This window comes from Rhamphochromis longiceps, linkage group LG14 (assembly GCF_057381845.1).
Source record: "Rhamphochromis longiceps isolate RC_006_pf linkage group LG14, R_longiceps_female_GT1.1, whole genome shotgun sequence".
Taxonomy (NCBI): Eukaryota; Metazoa; Chordata; class Actinopteri; order Cichliformes; family Cichlidae; genus Rhamphochromis; species Rhamphochromis longiceps.
Genome location: NC_140570.1, coordinates 23,505,569 through 23,531,516, shown reverse-complemented (window position 1 = coordinate 23,531,516; position 25,948 = coordinate 23,505,569). Strand labels below are relative to the sequence as shown.

The 25,948-nt window shown below is 40.4% G+C and overlaps 1 protein-coding gene across 1 annotated transcript in view; it reads left to right on the top strand.

Annotated features, from left to right (window-relative positions):
• rsrc1 (arginine/serine-rich coiled-coil 1) overlaps positions 1 to 25,948 on the top strand; it is a 122,815-nt gene that overhangs the window by 37,957 nt on the left and 58,910 nt on the right. The window contains exons 5-6 of the mRNA XM_085379488.1: positions 5,669 to 5,705; positions 19,066 to 19,117. Of these exons, the coding sequence (XP_085235614.1) occupies positions 5,669 to 5,705; positions 19,066 to 19,117 (89 nt within the window). The remainder of the gene's footprint in view (positions 1 to 5,668; positions 5,706 to 19,065; positions 19,118 to 25,948) is intronic.

Genomic DNA, 25,948 nt, shown 5'->3' with positions numbered 1-25,948 from the left:
GCTCAATGACACACTTGACAAGGCATGCAACTGTAGCAAATGAGTCACAAATTCACACACTCTCTCTCACACACACATATACACTCGCACACTCTCTCACTCTCTCTTATGATGTCTTCTTTATAGTAATACGGTGTCTTGCCTTCTTTTGCTCCTGCTCTGCTCCTCTTCTCACGATCAGTGACTGATGATAAGTTGAGGGTGAAGAGGCTGCTGAGGGCCAGGTTTTTTATTTTATTTTACTTTTTAATTGTATGAGAAAATACAAAAATGCACTGTTGCTAATCAAAAGGTTAAAGACTTCTGTTGGTTATACAGTCGCAAGATATCGTTTGTGAACCCTTTGTTTGGAATACCAAGAAGTCTTCAACTCACAGTTATAAATACAATATGACAAAACTAATAACATGCAAACGGTTTTACATTAAGTGTTTTCTTTATGGATCACACTTTTTTGGTTAGTTTTTCGTTTTGTTTTGTTTCTTGCTAAATGTTATGTTTTAAGTTTTTCTATAAACCACCACATTTCTGAGATTTTCTGAATGAAAGAGACAAAAGTTAATCACCCCAAATGTAAAGCATTATTTGGCTGTTTGGCTTCCTCAGGTTTTGCAAATCGGCAGCAAAAGAAAGTCATGTTTTGTCATGGCAAAGTGAGAAATATCTAGTTGAAGTTGCTGCTGCTGCTACTGCTTGTCACCTTTCCATCGATTGCAGAGCGATTAATGAATCTTACTGTAATTTCACTGATTTACCCATGCGGGGTAAATCAGTGAAATAGGGTAATGTGTAATACAATACATTACAACACAAGTAATAACATGGTATGTTCTTATTATAAGTCATTTTTATTTAATAGGAAGCCTCTTATGGTTCCTGAACTGAAACTGTGAGTAAAGGGCAGTGAAATCATTACAGTCAGATAAAGGGGAAAGTTAAAGGTGTGTAACACGGCCTGTGGAAGCAAACCCATTGATGTATGAAAGTCTGATATTACATGGTAAACCTGGCTAGTAGTGGAGAGTGAAAGGGTTAAATCGTCCGCACACCGGATTATGGGTCTGAGAGGTAATGCATGGCTGATGAGTGCTGGGCTAATGGGCAGCTCTGTAAGCTGGAAATCAAATGACTGCCTCTGCATTTTAAGTCCCTCTGTCACCTCCATTGACTGACTAAAGATATTCAGATCAGCTATGTCAAAGGGGGGGTGGGGGGGAATCTAGCAAAGATGGAAAGAGAAAGAAAGGGAAAGAGAGTGAAGGAAAGAAGGGGAGGAGATCTTAGCAAAACCTGAAGACCTAATGCAATTATTAGAAACGTGAACCCCAAATGACAACTCATCTGGCGCTAGCTGTGTAATTAATTGTCTACTAGCAGAATTGCGGGGGCTTTGGAGGGTCAGGTAAAGAGAGAAAAGGGAAAGAAAGCCATCCGGGGGAGGGGTTGGAAGAAGGCAACATGACAGGTAAGGAGAGACATAAGGAAAACGATGAGGTAAGATGAGGCAACAGCTTAAAATCATTGGTCGAATACAAGAGACAAAAGGGCTTTGGACACATTGTAACAGAACATCTACTGTGAGTGATAGAGGAAGAAAGCATGCTGGGAGGGCACGATGAGAAGAAAAGCGACTGAGTGGAAGGAGAGGGGGAAAAGAGAAAAGGAGCAGGAATGAGAAAGCATGAGTGCAGACAGTGTGATGGATCCAGCAACCATGTTGAATTGGTCAGTATTGACCTTGCCAGAGCTTAACACTCTCCCTTGTTTGTCCAGTTTTACTTAATTGACCGCAGATAACTAATTAAATTTCCTGGAACAACAGGGCATTACTCTCCCTGTGTCTTTCCCCTTCTTGCCCACTTGCCATTCTCTGCTAGGCCTCTCAGTCATCCTGGCGTGTAACTATTCCGAAGAGAAAAGAGAGGTAATGCGAACAAGTAATGACATAAATTTCCTTCTTTTTTTTGTTGTGTGAAAAACTGAACACAATGACAAATCGCTGTGTATGACTAGGATGGGTGAAGGTCAGAGATTTTCATGTTTTAGTCTGCTCAATAGTCCAACCTGTCTGCTTCTGCACTGCAGTGTCTCCTCTGTCAGATTCTGGCATTATATCCTTAAATAGTTGCTGGTTAACTCCCAGTGATTCTGTAAAGACACTCACTTGCCATGGCAAGCCATAGCTTTAGTGGGCACAAGTGACCATTCAATGGCTGCTGCAATTTCAATTTTAAAGGAAAAGCTTTCCACTTACAGGTGTGTGTCCAGACTGTGTGCTTTTAGCAGTTTTATAACCTTTTTGCAAGCCGCGGTGTGCACATTGAATTTAATAAACTCGGGTATGACATTAGTGTTACCCCATGGCTGTTAGCTTCCCTCTGTTAGCTTCCCTGCAACTTTAAGTGGTCATATTTTATGTATGTAGACTGCATGATGGCAAAACTTACTAATGGCTGCAAACAAATCTGCTGCCACAACTCAACAAGAATTTTCTTAGGGTTTTTTTTTATGGTATGCCATTAGTGTTATTTTAACTTAAAATGGTGCCATAATAAGCACATTCATGGGATATTTGTATCAGCTGATCAATAAATGTAGGTTGTTGCTGCCCTCATATCATGGGCCATTTGACCCAAGCTGTTGCAAGATCATTACAATAGCCAAGCTGTAACCTCGCTCATTGTGTGAAACAGGACTATGTCCTGAAGGCAAGACCAGCGAAAATACCGTAGTTCTTTCATGTTGTTTATCTCCCAACTCCCAAAGTTGTGCAAGTTTTGTACTCTTAAATAGACGTCGTCTTAGAGGTCACAGTTGGCCAGTGTTTGTCAGAGCTAATTTGCAACAGTGTGAGAATGTTTAAAACACTCACCTGCCAACCAATCCAATTTTTTGGAAGATATTTTGATATGTCACGATGACAAAGGTACAGACATAGCCATTAAGATAAACGATTTCTTAATTCTATATGTTATATATTGTTGAGCTGTCTCGGTTTACTGCAGCCGTACATTACCACAGTAAACAGCGGTAGTGTGTGCTTATCTTGCTTTAATTAGTCCATTTCTAATGTGAAAATACTTTTTTAACTGAAGTCAGTATATGATTTGGAGTTTGGAAGTCTAATATCTAAAGCAATTTTTAGGGCCCGATTTGAACCACAGTTTTTTTTTTCAGCCAAACTTTGCTGCCTTTAATAGACCTTAACGATCATAAAATGACTACCACTGAAAAACTAATAGCACTTATGAGTAAACTGCTCACTTAAAAATAAATTAATCAGTATGAAAAGTATGATTTTAATGCGCCATGAATTCATTTTCTTCATAGAGGGCTACTAAATATGTCACATGATTAGTGTGCCTTCTCACCGTGCCAAGTCCGTCACATCCCATCACATCACAAATCACCGTCTGTCTGCTTCATTCTCGTCTTCCCATGTCTGCACTTCATCTCTCTTGCCATTGCCGCCCTCCCTCTCTCATGTTGTGTGCCGGGGCTGTAATGTGCTCCTGTGGTTGTAGTAAGCAGGCCATAGTGTCTCTGAGGCCTTGTGCTACACCACCATTACTATCTGGCCTGCCTCCACTACAAATTGGATGAACAGGCACTGACACATTTTCAATATTATTACATTAAACCAAGTGGATTTTGATTGATAACCTAATATTGGCCTAATGCAAAACATCAATCACGGCAAGTATATTAATTATTTAATATTGTGGCGTAATTCAGAAATCGATGCTGCCTCTGCGCTGAATGCACAGAGTACAGAAGGAGGGAGGGAGAGACAGATAAGGAGAAAAGGAAAGCTCGGTCCCCGAAGACCTCCGCAGATTATATGATGTTTTGAAAAGAGAGATGAGGATGTAAAAGTGTGCGTGCGTGTGTGTGTGTGTGTGTCAGCTGTGGTTGTCTAATGGATAGAGCGATCCCTTCGGCACTGGTGCGGACCATGCTGGACAGCTTGTCCTTGATGAAGTCAGGACAACAGATGAAAGAGTGGGAGATTAAATGCATGTTAAGAGCTTAATAAAGGTTGAATCAAAAAAAAAAGGAAAAAAAAAAAAAGGAAAACTGTAGCTATAAAAAGGAAGAGGGGAGACGGGGGGAGAAAAAAAGCAAAGGGAAATGAGTGGAGGAGGAGGGATCGAGCGCTGCGTCTCCCCTGTGTTAGATTGTTTCTCACTAATTGCGCTTCATTAGTGGATTACACACACTGTCACCACGGTAACAAATGTCTTGCTGTCTAGTAGCCGGGCGCCCGTCATGTATAATGAATGTGGCGGGGTGTTTGTCAGAATGTAATGTAATTACAGCTAGATGAAGTTTGCCTTAAGTGGTTGACTTGTCTGCCTGTGGCTCAGTGACAGAGCTCAGAATAAACAAGCAAACATCTTTTCTTCATGACTTTATTTTTTTGTTCTTCTTTAGTTCTTGTAGTGTTTTTTTTTTTTTGTTTGTTTCTTTTAAGTTTTCTAGGGTGTGTAGCTTTTTCTTCATTCCTTGATGCTTTTCGGAAAGGTTGATGGTGTTGAGACATGGATGGATGGGTGAATGGAGGTAGAGGGGGCTGGAGGGGTGGGATGGATTAGACAGTATGTAATTTTAGAGATGGTGTAGATTTACACTGTGATGCTGCTGGCTGCATTAGCAACTGAAGCCTGTCGATAAGCCTTTCTCCCTTTCAGCACACACACAGACACACACGAACGCCGTAAAACGCCACAGCCTGGGTGGAGTTGTCAGTAATGGAGGCCAGAGTTGGACGAGGGGTGCTGAGATCGGGGGGACGGGGGCTGTTTGTGTTCTCTTGATCTTTTGATTTCCACTGCTGCAAATTTGAAATGTGCCAAAATTGCATCTATTATTTACTGCCAATTTGCTCTTTTTAAAAACAGACTGCTCCCCACTCCTCCGCTTCCTCGGCTCGCCGTTCTGCTGTTGCTACCCTGATAATCATACACACATTTTTTATTAATTCACAGATAATAAGCTCCCAGTTCTTTCTTTGTAGTTGGAAATTATTATTATGAATGCCAGCAGTGTGGCAACAATATTAGTTAACCTCTGTGTGGTGCAGATGCAAACACATGAAAATGCACACAGCATTTCAGTCTGAAAGGTTAACAATTAGTATAATTCCTCATTATGTGCTTTTTTTGGTTACCTCTTTTGATTAACCAAATGCCTTTTGATATCATCAGGATTTTTTTCCCCTCTTACAGCTATTCTCATCCCGCGTACGTTGCAGCTGAAACAGAAAGAGGCTTTAGTGGTTATGACAGTTGCCGACTGTGAAATGATTAGTTGAAAATAATTCGGCTTAACTACCACCACAGTGAGACATTTTAAGGTATCATCACAACCTCAGAAAACCACTGATGGCTTGCCTCCCCATTCATCGAGGAATCAAGAAAATAGATTGTTTATTAATAACAATGATTCGTAGCTGGAGTCTAATTCTGGTTACTTAGGATTGGCCACAGGTAGTGTTTCAGTGCAATGACTCAAACTGTGAAATTAAATCAGAAAATCGCACTTGACAGAGTTTGTTGTGTGTGTTAGTTGATGTTTGTGTGTGTGTGTCTGCAAATCTGCTTTTATTAAATGACTTTTTGTGCCGGCACTTTATTTACAGTGGGGGAAATGTGTTGTTGTGTTGCAGGGACGCTGGGAACATCAAAGGCAGATTAGAACATCTGGTAAGTTCTATTCAAAACACACTCACACACACTTGCACACTTTGATATCTGCATTCCTAATGAAACCTCTGCAATTGGAGCTGAATACCTGCAGTTAACAAGCAGGGAGAGAGGGAGAGTGGCAGAGAAAACGGGGATAGAGGGAGGATGGAGCCTCCCCGAGGGTCTGGTCCCGCTTTTATATTAGCATTTAATTCATCCCAAATTGTGCCCAAACACACACACAGGTAATCCACTGTGTCCTCTCTCATATTAGCTGCTACTTTTGTGTGTGCGGTTGTGTGTGTACCTGTTCATAAACGCTAAAAATGAAAGCAAAAGTTTTTCTCCCCATCCCCTTGTCCCTCTTGGTCCTTTTGTCAGCATGGGGCCTTTCCTCAGTCCTCTCCCAGCTATGAATCAGAGAGCTGCTGGAAACGCTCTCCTGGGACAGCCCTGAAAATTTAATAACCGACATTTTCAGGGTTTCTCTTGCTACTCGCTTTAATACGGGGTCAGAGTGCCGTGCAACAAAGTGAAAAGGTTTTCTCTCCTCTTTTTGGGTGGGAAGAAACGAAGGTTTGATGTGCCCCATATTCCCGGGGATGAATTATAGAGAGGGGTCAGTGAGGGTCCTGGCTCTCTGTGGATGTCACATGCCCTCCCTCCCCTGCCTCCCTGCATACTAAACTGCAGCTCCCAGCACCCTTACGCAAATGACCCTCGCCCCACCACACGCTACGCAAATGACCCTGAATATGCCACACAAATGAGTGACCCCGAAATTCAAACACTTCTCAGTAACTCTCCACTTCTGCAAACGTCTGAGCTCATGAAGTTGAAATCATCTTTCAGCACTGTCAAGCACAGCTCCAGTTGCCACTTAACTCTGTTGTTAAGGATATTCATAACTTTGATTTGAGTGACATTGGATTTAAAGTGGCGCGATTGCTCACCAGCCACTTTATTAGGTACACCTGTTCAACTGCTTGATAGCGCAAATAGCTAATGAACCGTTCACATGGGAGGGACTCAGCGCATTTAGAGATGGTCAAGAGGACCTGCTGAAGTTCAGGCTATCAGAATAGGGGAAAAGGGAGATTAAAGCGACTTTGAACATGGCATGGTTGTTGGTATGAGTATTTCAGTAACTGCTGATCTGCTGGGGTTGTCTCACTCTGGGGTTTACAGAGAATGGTCTCAAAAAGGTAAAATATCCAGTGAGCAGCAGTTCTGAGTGAAAACGACTTGTTAATGCCAAAGGTCAAAGGAAAATGGCCAGACTGTTGGCAATTAAGGCATGCAGAAGAGCATCTCTGAATGCACATGTTTAACCTTGAAGCAGAAGAAGATAGCAGCAGAAGACCACACCAGGTGAAACACCTGTCAGCTAAGAACAGGAAACTGAGGTCACAACGGGCGATTGAAGATTGACGTTTGAAAAGCATTCCTGGCCTGATGAGTCTCGATTTCAGCTGCAACATTTCCATGGTGCAGTCAAAAGTCACCATAAACAACATGAAGCATAGATAAATTGTGCTGTCTATCACTGGTTAAGACTGGCAAATGTTGATATTGCAGATATTTTTTGCCATACTTTGGGCCCTTAAACACCAGCTCAGCATTGTTTAAATGCCCCAGCCTACCTAAGTATTATTTCTGACCATTTCCATCCTGTCATAACCACAGTGGTCATTCAATGTACTTCTCAAACTGCATTAATATGACAGTGTGTTTGCTGTACTCAAATGAGCTCCACACAGATCTCATTCCAGTAGAGCACCTTATGGGTGTGGTGGAACGGCAGATTGGCATCATGGATGTGCAACAACTGTGTGACACTATCATATCAATATGGAGCAAAGTCTCTGAAGAGTGTTTTCAGCACACTATCCATGCCGTATAGAGGTGCTGGTTGGCTATTGTGATCTTTTCAGTTCTCAACAAAACTCCATTGTTCATTATTACCAAATAACAAACAGGCCATATTTGCCATAAGAGGTAAATACAATCTTGGATTCTCTTCTTTTCTCTGCATCATCACTAAATGTTGTTAAGCTGATTGTAAATTTGTCATTCAAATCTTTTCAATGTTGGTATTTTTTAAGAGCACTGTTGTTTCCCCTCAAAGTGCTTCAAGAGTAGACATTCAAATGAAGTGATGGTTAAATATAGCATGTTGTATGGTAATGGTCTAGCTTGAGTTTGGAGATGTCTGTCGCTTGGTCTATAGGTGTGATTGATGTAGTACTCCATAAAAGGTGCTTTGAATTATTCAAGAGAAGATTAGATGCATAAACAGCATTAATCAATATGCTTATATGCGTTATCTTGGCAAATATGAAAGCTAGTGGTTTTAAGTTTCTCTAAATGACATGTGTATGACTGTGAACTCATTTGCAAAGTCACAAATGAGTGCACTAAGTTTTCAAACTTATTAACAAATTTAAGGCAAGATGGGTTATATTGAGCTATAGGTTTCTATTACGGCACAATTTTGTATTGTGATTGTAACATTTTGTACAGAAAAGCTGGAGATATACACATAGACCAAGTTATTGACACGATCATGTACTCACAGAGATTAGTAGACTTATATTTTAGCCACTGTGCATCTGCAGATGTTTCCCTATACCTTTTCCCCCCGAGTATACCAACAGGGACTGATTATACCATATTTGCATTTGATTCTTGGTTTTTGCTTTGTTTTTATACTCATCAGGATAGCTGAGTTAAACATTACAAACTTACGAAGACTCACACGCAAACACATTTGTATGTTTACCAGTTTATGGTTTTTTGTGTATATATGTATGTCTCAGGGAATTTGAATAGTTGAATACTGAGTGTTTGAATTTATGGGCATTTTAATGCTTACGGAGAGATTGCACCCCAGTAGTCAGCTGCCTGGGGAGTGCAAGACTCTGATTACGATTCGGGACAGAGAACTGTAAATAACAGAGCTCATCTCTCTCAGAGGTAGAGTTCCAGGGCTGTTGCAAATGTTTTTCTCAATTCCTCACACACCTATTCGTGTAGATTTCCAAACAGGCATTTATGACTTTCTGCTGATCTATTGCTTTCAAGATTGGTGCATCAGCCACATTGACACTTACCATGGTGTTTCAACCAGCGATCCTGACTCTCAGTCAAGTATACACTTTTTATTTTTTTACAGTAATTATTTGCTTGCATTACTGTAAATCATTTTTATATGGGAGTCAGTAACTGTTTTGCTGTTTATTCATGACTAAAACCGGATCAGATTTCACACTGATGTGACGGTCAGGCTTCCCTTTACATTCCGGAGCTTGATTTTTCATGATGAATACTAATGTTACCTTTTCCTGTTGTAACCTCATGAGTGGTGAAGTAATTAGGTGGGCATTTAAGGCTTGTGTGGTCTAAGGTTTGTTTCATTGTTCACGTTTGGCTTGTGTTGTTTTTGCATCTCAGCAGATTGACTGAACGCGATCAGTAGCGATGCAGAAACAAAGTCTGAAGCTAATTGCTCCCAGGGCTCTGCGTTAGTTTCTGTTTTTGTTCGCATTCACGTACATGTCCAGGCACATATACACACAGACACACATACAAACAGATACACAAACAAAGATCACCCAAGTCTGAGTTGGATTTATTTTTTCTTTTTCTTTTTTTTGCTTTGGGAGATTTGGAGCGATAGCAAAAGAGGTGGCCTACAGCAGATAATCAGTCCAGATGCACAGCTTTTTTAGAGTGAAGTAGAAGAAAGCCAGCAGCTCAATCAATACACGAGGAATCAGCCTCATCAGGATTACTGGCTCAATCAGCAGCTGTACCCATCGTTCTACCGCACACACTGCCCAAGGAAGGATACAAGACAAGAGGGGGGAGTAGAAGAACGAGGGGGGAGGAGGGTACGCCATCGGTTCTGTGGAAAGAGTCTGAAGAAACCCTAATGATGGAGGGTGACTTGCAGGTCAGTCCAGGGTTGCAGGTTGAGTTAAGGTCACGATTCATAGAAAACTGTAACTATGGAATTTACCTTATGTCATGATATGACATTGTAGACCTTTGCTAAAAGTAAATTGAGGGACTTTTTGTCTTGATAGCAAAGCCAAATTTTTTTGTAGCGTGGGTTGCTCTGCATTACATTATCGGTGTTTAACAGTATTTTAATTTGGAAGTATTAGTGAATAAGCGAATAACAACTCCTCCTCTCATTTAACACATGGTAGCCATTATCCTTTAAAAACATGCCTCCCTTTGTTGAAGTGCAAGTATTGAAAACAGCTAAATTCACATAGAATGTGACTCTAATATTTTCAATATTTCCGTTTCCAAATCTTTGCTGTATGGGTTTTGGGTTTAAGGTTGGCTCTCTGATTAACAAAGTGCAAATAGATTAGAAAATTGTTACTTAATGCCCTTTCTTAAATAGCCCTTTATTCTCATTTTAACAAGTGTTTGTTGGGGTCTGTGAGGTAAAATGTGTTGCTTCACTCGGGGGTCCTACTTAGAATAAATTTATACCTCAACTCTTTAAAGGACCTTTAAAAGTCTGGCGTTTAAATGTAGCATCTGCTTTTCACAGGGTGAGAAGCTGTGTTGTCACAAAGTTTGAGTTTGTTTCTGTTTCTGTTCTATTTTTTTTTAATCATACCAATTTTTAATCATATGCTTGACAGTTGGATTACCATATTACACGTGGCTAATGAAGAGTAACTCCTCTTAAAGATCAAAGCAAAATACACCTCAAATAAGATGGATTTTATGTGTTATAGGTAAAAACATCTACCAACACCTGCGGTATGGTGTAAACGCCATACATGTGTTTTAAAAACGAGTCATGAAGATGTTAAACAATACTCTGGGAAGTTACCATAGTAAATCAAGTCACATGACAGGATTTACTATGGTAACATACACGTCTTGACTCTTTGCTGTGCTGTCACAGATTAAAAAAAAAAAAGATTGCTCATCGAGTTTTTCTGTTGGCCAGTTTTGGCTCTACTAATGCTATAAACATAAGCATATCTACCTATTGACTATCAATATTTCTTGAACAGTCCTGCAATTTATATGTTAATGTCATTTTCATCAGGGAAGTAAAAAGTAATCCAGGGATTATCCTACAGCTTCACCTTTAATACATAGTATTAGAAATACAGATAGTACATTTCCCATAATGCTGTCAAACCCTCATCATATTTTAAATGCGACTTATATGCAGTTTTGACAAACTAGTTTGCTGATAAAAATTAACATGATCTGGTGTTTGGGGACATTGGGTGTTATCTCTGTGGGAGCTACCGTTCCCTTTTTTTCTGTAAAGCTGTGGTTTAGTTTCAGATGTTTTTTTCTTTGTGAAAACGAAGTGGGTTTGTTTTATTGGAACGGGCAGCCTGGAAACAAGCCTCTTTATTTTTGCGATGCATCACAGGTTGTTGTCCACATGGTTCTCTTCGGGGATAGCTGATGTCTGAGTGTCCCTTGGTGAGTTGAAGAGTTTACTGAGGCAAATTGCCTGGTTGGGCTAATGACAGATATGGACCAACAGCTGTAGCCAGGACACTCGCACACCGAAACTGTGACATTGCCTCATATGGCAGGGTTTTGTCCTAGAGAAGTCTTAGTATGAAATACAAAGAGTTAGGTCAATATAGCTGTTTTTTCTCTCTCAGTTCTGTCTTTGTGTATGTCACAGACTTTCTTTTAATTAATCTATGTATTCCTTTCTCTATTTCTTCTGTCTTTCTTGCACTAATTGTATAGGATAAAGAGGTGAAAAGAGCTTAGATGAAGAGATTGTGGACAGATAAAGGAGGGGGAGAGGGGGCGTTGATAATCTGCAAACAGATTTCCATGCTTATTACACTAATGATTTCATGATATTTGATGTTGTGGCTGGGATTGGGAGGATTTGCGAGGGAGGGCTGGTTGTCTCGCTCTTTCTCTTCCCCCCCCCCCTCTCTCTCTGTGTGTCTCTCTCATCTCAACGGCACGGCTAAATGATGGAGTAATTTGAGTGACCTCTGACTTGGGGCAGGCCCAGACATAATTGCATGTCATTCTCGCACGGAATGAGGAAGGGGTGGGTGGGTGGGTGTGCGCGGCTCCTCGAAATACCCCCCCCCCCGTCTGTCCGGTCTTTCTCACATATCTCTGGTTGTTTCTGCGTCTCCTTTTCATGTGAACCCAGTCCCCGTCTTGTTGCTCGTCTCACTGTGGTTCACTCCTTGATTGTTTCCCAAAAAAAATGTTAAAAAGAGATCCCAAACAAAAGAAAGATTGCATTAATTTTCAAATGATGATATTACATTAAGCACGGAGCTCTCATATATCAAAACGTGAGAACTACTCCCTTACTGTATGTGCTTCATCTTAATGGTATCGCTGGATGTCAAGGGCATGGAGGAAATTAAATCGGAAAGTGCAGATAGACCAAAGAAGATATTATCTCTGGATGATTGCAGTTTTGATAGGTATTCCAGTGAATTTCATTTTCTCCGGATGGGAAGAAGATGAGTTAGCCTGCACATTTGCTCATTTTTCTTCTACATGATTTATGTGAGTTGAGTATAAAACTCTCTCCTTCTTCTTCTCCCCCCCCCCCCCTTTACCCCCCACCACATCCCCCTTTATCAGGAAGACATACATGCATGTACACACAGACACAGACACACACACACACGGGGTAGTAAATTACTGCCTTTGAGTTGTATCTTGTCTGGGGCAGTTTATGCAAGTGTATGCATCATTTCTGTATGGATGTTTGTGGCAGTGCATGGAGTTTTGTGTATTTGTATGCACGTGCATGTTTTTCTGTTTGTGTGTGTGTGTTTGTACTAGTGTGTCTTTATGAATACACACGCCTGAGATAGCAGCAGAGCCATCAATGGGAATGATTCCAGGGAGACGGGGGAGTGTCATTACTCAGACTTGTTTACATTCTAAATACGTAATGAAATCTTGTTGGTAATAATGACGGGAATAAAAGTTTAGGAAATTGTAAAAGTGGTGAAGTTTGAGAAATGAGCCCCGGCCTGTGAAATAGCATTTGGGGGCAGGAAACGACATTATTATGCAGTGCTCCTGCCTGCCTGAGACATGAAGATGAACTGCTGGCGGGTCATAAAATGCTGTTAGGCCTAGCCTGAAGTATGGCGCATTGTAAAAGAGCCCTGATCCCATATTGCCATTATATATAAAAGTATAGCCATACACAACATTATTTTTCATATAAGATGAGCTAAGATACTGTGGCTCAGGCACCCCGAATACATACAGATAGGCAGATTTTTTTCCGTCTTATAAAATATATAAATAAACATATTGCCATGGAACCCATCTTTGCCCTGATCTTATAGACCTCGATATTAAAAACAGAAATATTGCATTTTCTAGGGGCTCTGTTTTCCCCTGTCCTCTTTTGGGTATGGGATATATCTGTGTGTTTGTTTATGGGGGGTATGAGAGAGAGGGAGAGGAAGAAGAGGAGGCGATGCAGGGGAAGCCCGAGAGGAATTCAACAAATGAAAGAAAATGGAAACAGATGAAGACTTTAAAAATATAATGAGATGAATATTGAGCATATCAACTCCAGCATAAAGAGTTTGTTGAGGTAGGCACTGTGTATATTGAAGCCGTTTATTGACAGAAAATAATGGTTACAGTGGCGCAATTAGGATTAATGTTACAGTAGATGGACTGATGATGTCATTGATGTCCCGTTTCCTCCCACCCCCCCATAGAGGGTTTCTTTAAAGACATTTGAAGAGAAAGGTGACTTTAGCCAAACCCACATTTCACTAATGTGTTCTTTGAGAAGCAGGAAAGAGGTGGCACACTGTAGGCTGAGTTAAATCATACCTGCCCTTAAACCAATCAATTGCTTGTGCACTATCTCTATATTTACTTAAATGGCCACAGTGCATTAAGTGCACTCTTCCAACCCTATTGCCTAAATTATTCATAAATATCTAGCCTTTGCAGCATATTAACTAATTTTAACTTCATTTTTTCATAATGAAATCAATAAACTCAGAGCCAACTAGTGTGCATCCGCCTGTATATGATTTTTCTTTTGTTTGTTTTTTTTAATATTATGAGCACAACAACTGTTGAAGATTAACAGGCCTCAGATTTAAGCAATAGAATAATTTTAACATTTTATTTTGGCCTCACCTCAAGCTTAGTCTGTTGTTTATAAAAATTATTATTTGGTCAGATATAATGAAATGTGCCAGTACTGATCACTCAGAGCCTTGAGCGTTAAAATAAAAGTAGAATACCCACAGATCAGTTAACCCGTTGTTTTCAAGATGCCGATTGTTTGATTGTAACACGCAAACTGCATTAAACAAGATAGACCTGGAGCGCTTTGTAAGGTATGACCAGCCCAGTGTTCTTTATTTATTTACTGCAGCTCACGTTGGTAATTTTCCTTCATGTGCTGATGCTCTGCTTTGCTCATCCACTTCAAGTCTTTCTAATATCGTTAAGTTTAGTTACCGCTGCTGGTTATGTGTTTCGTTTTGTTTATGTTTTTTGTAGCGTGTGCATGTGTGTCAGCATTTTCTCTGTAAACACAATGCTTCAAAAGTTTGCGAGTGAATTCTGATAAAAAATTTTAAGGGTTTGGATTGAGGTCGTTTTAACAAGCCGTTAAAATTTAGATTCCACCAAAGTCTTTTAAATTATTTATTGGTCGAGTATTGACCAACGTAGAAACTATGATTATGAAACTATGAGCATATAGAGAGTACCGTGTAAAGATTTAAAATATCATGTCCCGTATGACCCCTGACCTCTCCTTCAAGGTCAATGGACTGATCGGAAGGTCAAAGTGATAATGATTATATATAGATCTATTAGATGTACAGGGAATGATATATGGGGAGTCTAAATATCACTTTATTTTATTATGACTTTGTTACATTCATGACAGTAACAGATTATAACCATTTAAATACATAACAATTTAAATACATGCACCATTTACCTGAAGATGTATAGCTTTTGGGGAAATAAAAAAATAACGTGATAATTAAACAATTCTTTCTAAACAATGATGTGAATGCACTATATCCACGTAAATTAAAAAAATATACTGAAAATTATGTAAAGTATATTAAAATGGGACAAGTAACAAAAGCCTGTTCTTTGCATGTCTTTTTACTGCACTACAAACTTCTTAAAGTATGTTTAAAAAGAAAAAAAAGGGGCCAAAAATGAATATATAGAAAATACAAGACTGTTCCCTTCAAAGTAAATACTGCTGAGAATTTAAGCTGTGCCTTGGTTGGAGTTTTGCATTCTCTGTGTGCTTTTTCTTCTTTACTTATGTCCTCCACCTCTTTTTGCGTAATCATAAATGAACTCTTCCTGTTGTGTGGTTAGATGGAGCTGATACATCACGCTGGTTAGAGATGGCCTTTCTGACCTTTGTTTGGCTTCACTCTTCCTGCTTTAACAATCATCACCTGACCCACCACACTTTGCTTTGTCTGCGTCTCGAACTAGTGAATTACCGCAAAGAGATGAAATTTCCTGCGTGCGGACCTCATTATACACAGGCTAGCATTGTTTTTAGCAAGCAGTGTGAGGGTAATTTATTTTTCTAATGGGACGTGTTTATTTTTGACTAATGGCACTTAGCTGAGCTAAGCGTGTCTCAGTGTGTCTGTCGTCGGCGTGGTGAGGTAAGCGTGCAAGCTGCTTTGAGCACACTGGACTTCCTGTTACATTTGGAACAAGAATTTTCTAGAGGGTGTGGGTGCCACAGTGTTGTCAAACCAATAAGAGCAGATTCTTTTATGATAGACGAATGTGTGTGTGTGTGTTTTTTAAGTTGTTTCTTTACAGCTTGATAGCGAAAAAGAGGAAAAATGTGATATCTATGATGTTAATAATATTACCTACTCCATACGTGCATAACTGGATTTTTCATTGTCATACATACAACACTTAGAGGGATCCATAGCAGGACACACATTTAATATTTAACTGATAACTAACTGAAATACTGCAGATTTTGACAAACAGGGCTTGCACATAAGCACTGTTTACATGCTCAAGCAATTCGCCAGATGTGTGGAAAGAAGAAAAAATAGGCAGAATTTAAAAATAAATAATAGAAAAACTGAATGGTACTAGATCTGTCAGTTTTTATTTTATAATGAAGTACAAGCCAAAAAAATTCCTTTGAAATTAATGTCAAAAGTACATACTAGTACGTCTGTATGCCCCTCTTTGACAGTTAGCTCTTCACCTTGTCTGCCGATGGTCCGTATTTGGAACACCAGAAAACTTTTCAGGATGCAATATGATTCAATGAAAATCATATGAAAAAGTTCTATTGGAATATAATTGTGGTTTTAAGGTGCCTGGAGGTTTATTGGTAAAGGTGCTGGTCAGTTAATTGGAGGGTTTCTTTCAGCTTTTCTTGTCCACAGTGTGCTTCAGAAAGACACTTCTTCTCAAGCTGTTAGTGGTATGGCGTGTAAGTGCTTGCTAATATAACATCATTAAAAGTATTTATATTTTTTCTAATTTGTCTTTGGCCTCCTATATGTCTATATTCTTCCTCTTTTAAGTTTTTTCCCCTCTTCTTAACACTCCCCTTCATTTGATCTTCTATATTTCCAGAACCATAAAGAAAGCACAACTTCTTGTTCCCTGTCTCATTTTTTTTCCTGTGCCATTCTCCCTTTTTCTCACAGTGTGATAATCTAAAAGCTCTACAAGGAAAGCACTGCTCATTTCCAAGTCACATTACTTCCCTACACACACACAGTCCTCCTCCCGGTGTCTCGTGTTTGTTTGTGCACGTGGGGAAAGGCGCAGTTCTAATTGAGGGGCAAAGCCACTTCAGATGCAGCGGGTGCCTCTCTCCCAGTGGGGGGAGCTCAGATCTGCCTCTGGGGAACACAATTAACGCCTTTTTATTGTTTACTAATGAATTACACACAGAGGGAGCAGGCGTGCGCGTGTGAATTAGAGTGAAAAATAAAGAGTTAGTTGTGAAGCAAAAAACATGCAATTTTGGGCATGTGTGTATGTTTGTTAGCTGACTTCTGAGTACCTTTTACATTACTTGTGATGATAACTTGATATTAATTAGAGTATTACTCTGTCACGCTTCATTTAGTACTTCGGGGAGCGCAGCTTTTTTAAAGATGCTTTCCCCCCCTCCCTTGTTGTTCTGCATTTATTTAAAGCGAAACTCAAACCATGCGTGACTCTGAGGAGAAAACTGCTTTCATTCTCTCTGCTAAAACTTGGAAACACGCTTCACCCCTCTGGCCTCAATCCAATCATTGTTGTTGTTATTAGGAAATAGTTGTTTTCACTTTACTGGTTAATGTTGTAAGAATTGCTTGGGAGTTTCAGCCCTTACAGAGAACGCGTACAGTAGCAGCAGTAGTGTGATTCAGTGTTTCATTACCCCTTGAGGAACTGTTGGAAGTGTGTGTGTGTTTGTGTGTGCGTGCGTGCGCATTTAGGATGCATGGACTTGCACATGCCTTACGGCCAATGTAAACAAAGGCTAATGTAATTACGGAGTGGGCGTTGTAATAAACTGTAACTAAGATGATTGCGTAGCACACAATGATCAGGATAGTTAAGCAGTGATGTGTTATTGCGTTATGTGGCTGGTTGTAGCAGGACTGATTACTTTGTCATAATTGTGCCTTTAAACTGGGTTCAAAACCTGAATGTGAAGCTGCTGAAAAAGGACGAGAAATTAGACAAATTATGGTATAATCCCTTTTTTGTGAAGGTAGGTAGAGTGTTTGTGTGTGTATGTATACATACATTTTTGTGTGAATGAAGGCCTCAAGTGTTTTTCCTCTTCTTATAATAGCGCTTCATAATTTTGACTGTCAAGCAGTGCCAGTCAGTACGTGTGATCCGCCATGTCAGCACACATCCATGTTGCATTACGTATGTCTCAGTGTCAGTCATGCCTTGATGTGTGTACCATCTAGGATACAGCACCCTGACATCACTACATTAAAGGGGGTCATTATATTTCCCCGACTGCCACCGAAAAGTGACGTTTTTACAAAGTGACAAGTTTACAGTTTGATAAATCTGATTTTTTGTGTTGTGCGTGGGGAGTCATGAGATGGAAGGATGGGAGGAAGAGCTGGGTTGTCTGTTGGAGGAGGAGGTGGAGGGAGGAAGCGCTGCCTGTCAGCGACGCCCCGGCCCTGTCGTCTAAATGATGCTCCCAGGCAGCGGATTCAGATCCCACCCCCATTAGCATTTAATTTCTCTCTAATCCTACACACAGTCTCTGCCGCTGCATGGTAACAAGGGCCGCTTTGCCACGGCAGCGCCAAAACACCTCTGAGAGCAATCTGCATCGCGCTTCGCCTTTTATAGCTCGTGCCCTGTCGTAGCCATCATTCTTGCTTGACAATTAAGACCCTCAAATCTAATAGCAGTGATATTGGAATTGCAGCAAGACCCTTTTGAGGCCATGTCATGGGAAAAAAAAGAAAAAGAAAAGGGATGTGCTTCCCAATACAGCTGTCAAAGCACAAGGCCCTCGCCCGTTCATGCCCGCTAAATGTTTCTGATACACACACACACACACACACACACACACACACACACACACACACACACACACACACACACACACACACACACACACACACACACAATAGGAAGGGGGAATATGTTGAGTCTTTGGCTGTGATCTTTGTAAAATGTGCTCTCCGTGCCCTCTTATCCAACTCTCCGAAGACTTGTTACAGCAGCTTTTGTTTTCTCTCCTACCCTCTCTCTCTTTCTTTGTCTCTAAATTTCTCTTCATCTTTTACTCATTGATTCTCCCTGGTGTGTCAGAGATGCTGCTTTCTGTTTTATTTCATTTCATTCTTTTTTATTTTTTTTCTCCACTAGCAGCATTTTTATAGATGACGAGGCCTAGTAGCTTGGTGAAGTTGTCCCTTGGTGCTCTATGAGGACAGTTTACGGGAACATTCACTCTAATGGTTGCAGTTAAAGATTATCGTGGGTAAAATATTTTGTTGGCCTAAGGGACACAGCAGTTTTCGAGCTAAATTACATAGATGACATTTTGTAAGTGTGGCTGCCGTTGGTCCTGTCGCAAACTGTGCTTTGTCATGTGTCAGGCAGCAGGGTGCCAAAGTGAAAGGTGGATCATCTTTTTTTCTTTTTTCTTCTTTATAAAAAAAATTACATTTGGAAGCTTTTGTGTCAACAAGTGCTAAAAATGCCCTCAAGCACACTCAGTCTACCAGCTAATCTGTAGCTGGCCTTTACCAATAAACCATTTAAAATAACAAAATCCAACAATTAAAATATCATGTTGCTGTCTGATTTTTTTCATTTCAATATCTCTTTGTCTGTCACTCTTCTGCAGACTCCAGCAGAGCAGGCTAAGGTTCGAATGCATTTGGTCCTGCAGGCTGCGGGTAAGTGGATAATATTAATGTTTTTATTTTTGTCACAGCGTGGCTCAGAAATGTTGCGCCCTCATGTCGGGAATCTGTGGAAGTATGTAAAAATACTTTGCAGTGCTGCACATCTGTAGTCTGACAGTACAGTACAGTAATTTCTATGCAGAAGTGGGTATTTTCTGTCACTGTAACTCATCAGTCTAGGGATGTCAGTATAGGTCGGTCGGTCCACTGTCAGTCTCCCTTTTATTAATTGAAAGACAAATAACCCTTTGATAGTACTTAAGGTTAAACACTAAAGCAGTGGATTTACAAATTATTTACAGTAATGTGTTCAGAAAAACAACGCAACATTCTTTTTTGTTGCTGTTGTTATTTTTATTTTAAAGTGATTATTGATCATTTCTTGAGATTACCACTGACTCTTCCCTGTAGGAGTCCTAGAGACCAGTTAGCAACCATCTGGTAACCATCCGTCACCCAGTGAGAAAAAAAAATGTGTGTTCCCCAACTTGGTTGCTGGCAGTTGCTAGTTGAAAATGATTGTGAAGAGGTATATGTTCTTGAAAGCTAGATTGCACTGGTTGCAGATTGTCACATTCGACCATAGATTGCATGGAAGATGCAGACTTGTCTGCAAAGACTCGAAGTCAAGCATTTGCCTTCAAAATAAAAGTTTAACATGTCTTGACCGGAGCAGTGTGGCACAGTTGTAAGGCGAGTGTTCTCTGTTTCTGGTTTGTGTCACAGTTTTTGTAGTTTTTCAACTGCTCCACAAGTAGTTGGCAACAGTTTGCAGACAAGTTGTTGTCTTCCATGCAAACACTGGCACTTGTGGCAATCTGCTAGCGACAAAAACAATCACAAGAATGATTTGGGTGAAATAAAAACTTTTCATCTCATTTCACTCAGCAATAGGCAGCAGTAGCAGAATCCACCAACCACTACACAGTTTTCCCTCACAACTGGTGGTTGCTCAGTGATTGCTCGGTGGTTGCCAACTTGTCTCTCGGTTTGTGTGAGTGGGACCTGATGAAACCTGTGCACTGTAAAATTATTATTTGTGCCAATTCATTTAAATGAAATAGTGTGGCACCCTTTTTGATGTAGCTACATATTAAAGTCACAGCTGAGTGTTTTGATTGGTTAAATGTGCTACTTTCCCATGTTGGCCAAGTCGATTGAAGTGCCTTCAGTGGGTGAAATTCTAGTTACTGTAATAGTTGTGCTAGTACTTATAGGTAGCCACTGGGCGGCTTCACCAATGTTTAGCATTCTCAAAAATTGGAATTGGTCAAGAAAGTAGCTAACTATGTCTTTGCAATGCACTCATACGGTCTGTCCACCTTACTAACCCAGCAAATTAGCACTAGGTGATGGCGTCGGAGCCACCCTCACTTCCAAATTTGGCCATTTGCAGCTCCCAAAGAAAACTATAATTGACTAAAATGCCAAACTCAAGGCTTCGAGACAGTAGTCAAGAAACCAACAGGTGACCACTTTTACATGCAGTGATAAATATGTTAAATTAAAAAAATAAAAAGATTTTAAACACGTTTTCCAGCTGGACTGCTAAACCTTTTGGGATTAAGCCACAGTCTCTTGTCTCTCTCCACTGTGAACCTGAATGGGTTTCATGGTTGTTTTCCTCTGCACAGAGTCAAAGCAACCCTCCCCACATACATTACAACTACCTCTCACACACACAGACAAATACACACACACACACACACACACACACTCTCCACTTTGAGTGCTTCTGGGCCCATATTCACTGCAGCTTAATTTCAAACACTCCTCCCAGTACATAAGTCATAGATGTCACCATGTACACGGTGTATATATTCCAGTGTGTATTCGAGGGGTAGAGTTGCGAGCCAGATGTGACAGGCAGAGATTGACTGTGGAGAAAGATGTCTTCATGTTTACAGTCATACACACACACACACACACACACTCACACACACTCACACACACACACTCACACAGCACTTCAGAACAGGGCTCTAATTTCACCACAGGAAATATATGAAAGAACGAAGCATCTATACATCATCTATAAAGCACCCGCCAGCCACATACTTAGCTCACTTAAGACTTGTTCACCCTCGCCGTAGGCCACAGAACAACACTGCCATCCCTTGATGTGATTTCACTCAGTTGAACTTTAACTTTCGGAGCCATATCTTACATACTCCATCATATGTTAAATTGGCATAGTTTACATGTGAGGATTGGTGATTTTTAACATTTATTTTGTTAAAGAATGGGAACTAGTTTAGAAATATTTGAGTTCTCTCTTTTTCTTATGCGTATTCTTGTATAGGCCCAGCTCGTTGCACTGCCACCTCAAGGCTAATGTTGTACTAATGGCGGTGAAGCATCATAAAATTGAGCATGTGGCTTTGAGTGCATTGGGTCACACTGGTGCAGACACAGGCTCAGGGCCAGACGCAGGACTAAAGGAGAGGGTTTAATGCGCTGGACATGTCTCTGCTTTTCCTCTCTTTCCTGGAGGCTTCCAGAAGAACAGTTTTATGGCTCAGTCAGAAACTGTCTCCACCATAGAGCCGAGCCTGGCCTGTATCAGGTCTTCGGGTGATCATGTCACTCATAAAGACCCATAATAAAATACAAATAGGCAAACGGTTTTAACTTGATGAAATGCTTTATATTTAATACTTTTATAATTGTTTTTATTTCAGATTTATTTCCAGCTTTTTGCCCTCAGTTTTAGTCAGTGTGCCCTTGGTAATTTCATCACATTTGTATAATTACAATTATTAGGGATGTCTTTTTTTTTTTTTTAGTTTTACTTCTAAAATCCTCTGAACTTGCAGCTGCTAAGTCTCTTGCTGCCAAATCTTCTTAATTCATCTGGCTCATATCTCTCCTTGCTCTCCCCATTTTTGCTTCTCTTCTCTCCGTCTATCTGTCCGCTCATTCTGCCTCACCGTCTTTGTTCCAGCGTTGTTAGCGGGTAGAGGGAGATAGGGATGGAAGGCGAGAAGGAAGCAGCAGATGTTGGGAGGTTGTGTGAATGTTAATGTCCTGACGTAGCCGTGGAGCTTAAGCTTCCTCCTCCTCCTTCTCTCCGTTCCTCTCTGAGCGCCCGCCAGGCTTTCTCTCTCGGGGTCTCCTGACATCCTTAAAGCCCGCGGCTCTCCTCTCCTCTCCTCATCTCTGCTCTCCTTCACCTCTTTTTCTCCATCCCCTCCCTCCCCTCCCTCCTTTTGTCCGTCTATGGACTCTCTCTAGTCAGTAGAGAGCAGATCATCCCATGGCTAAAGCGGCTCAGGCCTTTGTGTTGGGGGGCTCTGTGGACCTGTAATGAGCCCCCTCGGCTGGCCCGCTGGCCTGCTTAGCGCTCACTAGGGGCTTTGAGAGTGTGTGTGTGTGTGTGTGTGTGTGTGTGTGTGTGTGTGTGTGTGTGTGTGTGGAGCGGGATGAGGAGGGCAACACTGGCCCCCAATGAAAGAGCTGGATGGATATGTTTATGGGTCACTTCCTGCTTGGCCTACATATCAAACACGCACACACCTACACACACACTCACAGAGTACACCCCGTATTTCCATACCAAACTTGCTTATCATAATTTAATCAATAATAAGGTACTGATCAAAATTTCAATATTTATATATGTAATAATTCTTATGCACATAGAATTTATAGTAAATGTTGCATCATAGCAGGATGCAGACATTTTATTTATTACATTCTGAATGTGATTCATCGTTCCAAAATATATAAAGAGAAACCTTTTCTGTATCTTGTTTATGATATACGCCATTTAAAGCATTTTTTTTTTCATTATTATTGTTATTATATATTATTATATAGTGCTTGCTTTTCCCTAGTGTGGATTATCAAAAAATGTATGAGACAGAAAACGGAAAAACTTTTTGGAAGGCTGTCATTTCTGGAAGTTCATCTGGATTTATTTGGGCAGTGTACAATTTACATAGAGGCCAAAGTAACACTGTGTGACACCCTCCATATGTTTGATTCATTTGGATTTCAGCACAACTTATTTCTCTCCCCTGATTCATAAGTACGTCTCTTGAGCGACATACTGAGTCGTCATAAATCACACATAAATAAGAAGTATAGGAGCCTTGTTGTTTTCAAAGCTGACAAACACAAAAGAAACCACTTTATTCGATCCATACATACCTCCATTCAGACACACAGCAACCATGACACCCTTACTATATCTAATACTCTTGTTCCTTTCAGCCACTTGCTTGGTTCTTGGCTCTTTTCATAGCAGTGTCCATTTCCACTCAAATGAACATAAGTACTGTGCTCAGCAGCGGGCCTCTCCTTATCCACATGTCAATAGGGAGTGTTTGCAGAACACCCACTTAGGACCTGAGGGCCAAGGGTCATCAAAACCTCCTTCTTCCCTCCATTTGAACCTTTGACAGCAGCAAAACAAACAATCCTTAAGATCTCATCAGAGGCTTGAACTTGGAAGGGCTTCACTGGTCTGAATTAACTTCTTCTGTCAGTTTAACACCTAGCTGAAAAACCGAGCATTGTTTCAGTTTTCAACTTAAGCTATGGAGTTATAATGAAAATATATAACTCCATAGCTTAAGTTATAATGAAAACACCTAACACTTAACATTAATAATGAATAATAAGACATATGTATTTGAATGTCTGGCCAATGTACTTTTTGATTGTAAGCAGTGTTCGTGCACATGTGTCATATTGAAATACAAAAGGCTCAAATTTGCAGCTGTTTGTATCGATGCCTCTTTTTTTAAAAATACAGCTTTGATTAGGAAAAAAAAGCTCCAACTTTCATCAGTAATAGTGCGTCAAGTAAACTTGACTGGACTGTTCATCACCAGTCGGGTCAAGTTTAAATGTAGTCCAGATTCTTCATACTAATTATTCTGAAACTTATTGCCTTTTTATGAAATTATGTTACATTCCAAGTCAAGTAGCATTATTTTTAACAAGGACAAATCTTGATTTATTGAGTCAGTAAGAGTAACTGATAAATTCACTGTTGATATCTGTTCATGTCAGTTGAAATCCCGTGTTTACGTTTGCTTTTAATGGCGTTCTGTAAAAACTAAAATGAAATTAAGAGGCGAGACGGAGAACAAGTCCTGTTGAAGTCTCAGAGACCAGTCGTTCAGCGTTACATGTTTAATTCAGTTTTAATAAATATCACTACCGCTGCTACCAGGGTACGAAGGTGCACATTTATTTATTTTTATCAGCTTGTCTGTTGAAGTGTCTCAGTCTCTTCTGTTTGGGTTTGCGTGTCTTTTACTGAAGACGCAAAGCGTTGCGTGATCAGCGAAGCTTAGCAGCATCATACGATAGGACTAATTCATCCAGAGTAAATACAGGGTATTAGGCTTCTTGGTCACAGCAGGGTTCCCAAAAACACACACACCCTTTTTCTTGAGCTTTCTCCTTCTTTCCTCCGTCTTCCTTGTGCGTCTAGGTCCTGCTGTCCCTCCCACCCCCTCCTGCCCACCCCCTTAGGCCCTGGCAGATGTGTGCTGAACAGACCACATACATGGAGGGTGTCACCTTACCCCCTCTGGAACTAAAGGGCTAATGCGCCGCATTTAGGAGGCTGCCGCCCTTTGTTCTGATAGAATAAGAGGTGACGGGGACTGGGCGATGGAGGCGAGACCCAGTCCTTTTTTTTTGTTTTTTTTGTTTTTTTTTTTGTTGCCTCGCTCAAATACATACCTTTTCTTTATAAACTTGGTCTTTCTTCGTTTTTTATTATCTCTACTGTTATTGCCATCTACTTAGATTGAGCAATCTGCACGCGATTGCAGCACAGGATTTGTTAGGCGGCGAATTGTAGTTATCGCATTATCCATCTTCATCACCTTGCTGTCACTCCAGTTGTGGCAACACTCTTTGTATGACATGACTGAAATGATTGTCACAAACACAAGTGATGACCTTCATTTCAAAGGGGATTTTCTCTGTAAAAACACAAGGGAATTACCCTGTAATAACTCCTAACTACACGTTCCCCTTCGCTCGCATTCAGTCTAAATGTATGCCCGTTTACTATCACTAGGGTGCTCTGCAATCAGAATCAGGGAATCTCTTGGTTTAAAACATTATAAGCAATTATACATAATGGTTTGATTTAAAGACAACACTCTATGCTTTTTGTAATTTACTCTCTTGTTATAACAGTCATGTTTTGCTTTCCTAATTTAACAATAAAAGTTTGGTCAAAGAATAGCTTCTTAAGTGATATTTGCTCATGTTTTAAAAGCCTTACTATAACATTGTATTCGTTTAGTGGAATTACAGAGAGTGTAGTTTGATATACAGTTTGGTTTCCTGTTAGTGTGATCATAAAGCTAGAAAGGTAACAACATTGCTTCCAGCGTATTCAAATAAAGGAAACAATTACACAACTGCAGCAGAAATCTCCTTTGCATCTCTGCAGGAATGCATCTCCTGTTGTCCTCTGAGAGGATAATGGGACAAGAGTGTCCTGTAATTTAGTCTCCGTAACCATTGATCAGCTGGATTTATGTGCCATTACCTCACTGTTCCAGTCAACACTCGTAATTATGTCTCTGAGGCAGAGGGAGCGAGAGAGAGTGAGTATGGGGCCTGCACTTATACAAGACCCCGATACCTGAATAAGATTTTTAACAAACAGCCCCTAACACACACTGATAACCATGTGATCGGTGGAAGGGTTTGTCAAGCTCACTTTAAAAACTATACCATATAGTGAGCATCCACAAAACCCCCTCGAAAGAAGTGCACATTTTAAGGGTGTGTGTGAATTTTAAAAAGAACTGGATGTGCGTTCATCTATACTTACGAGTAATCTCT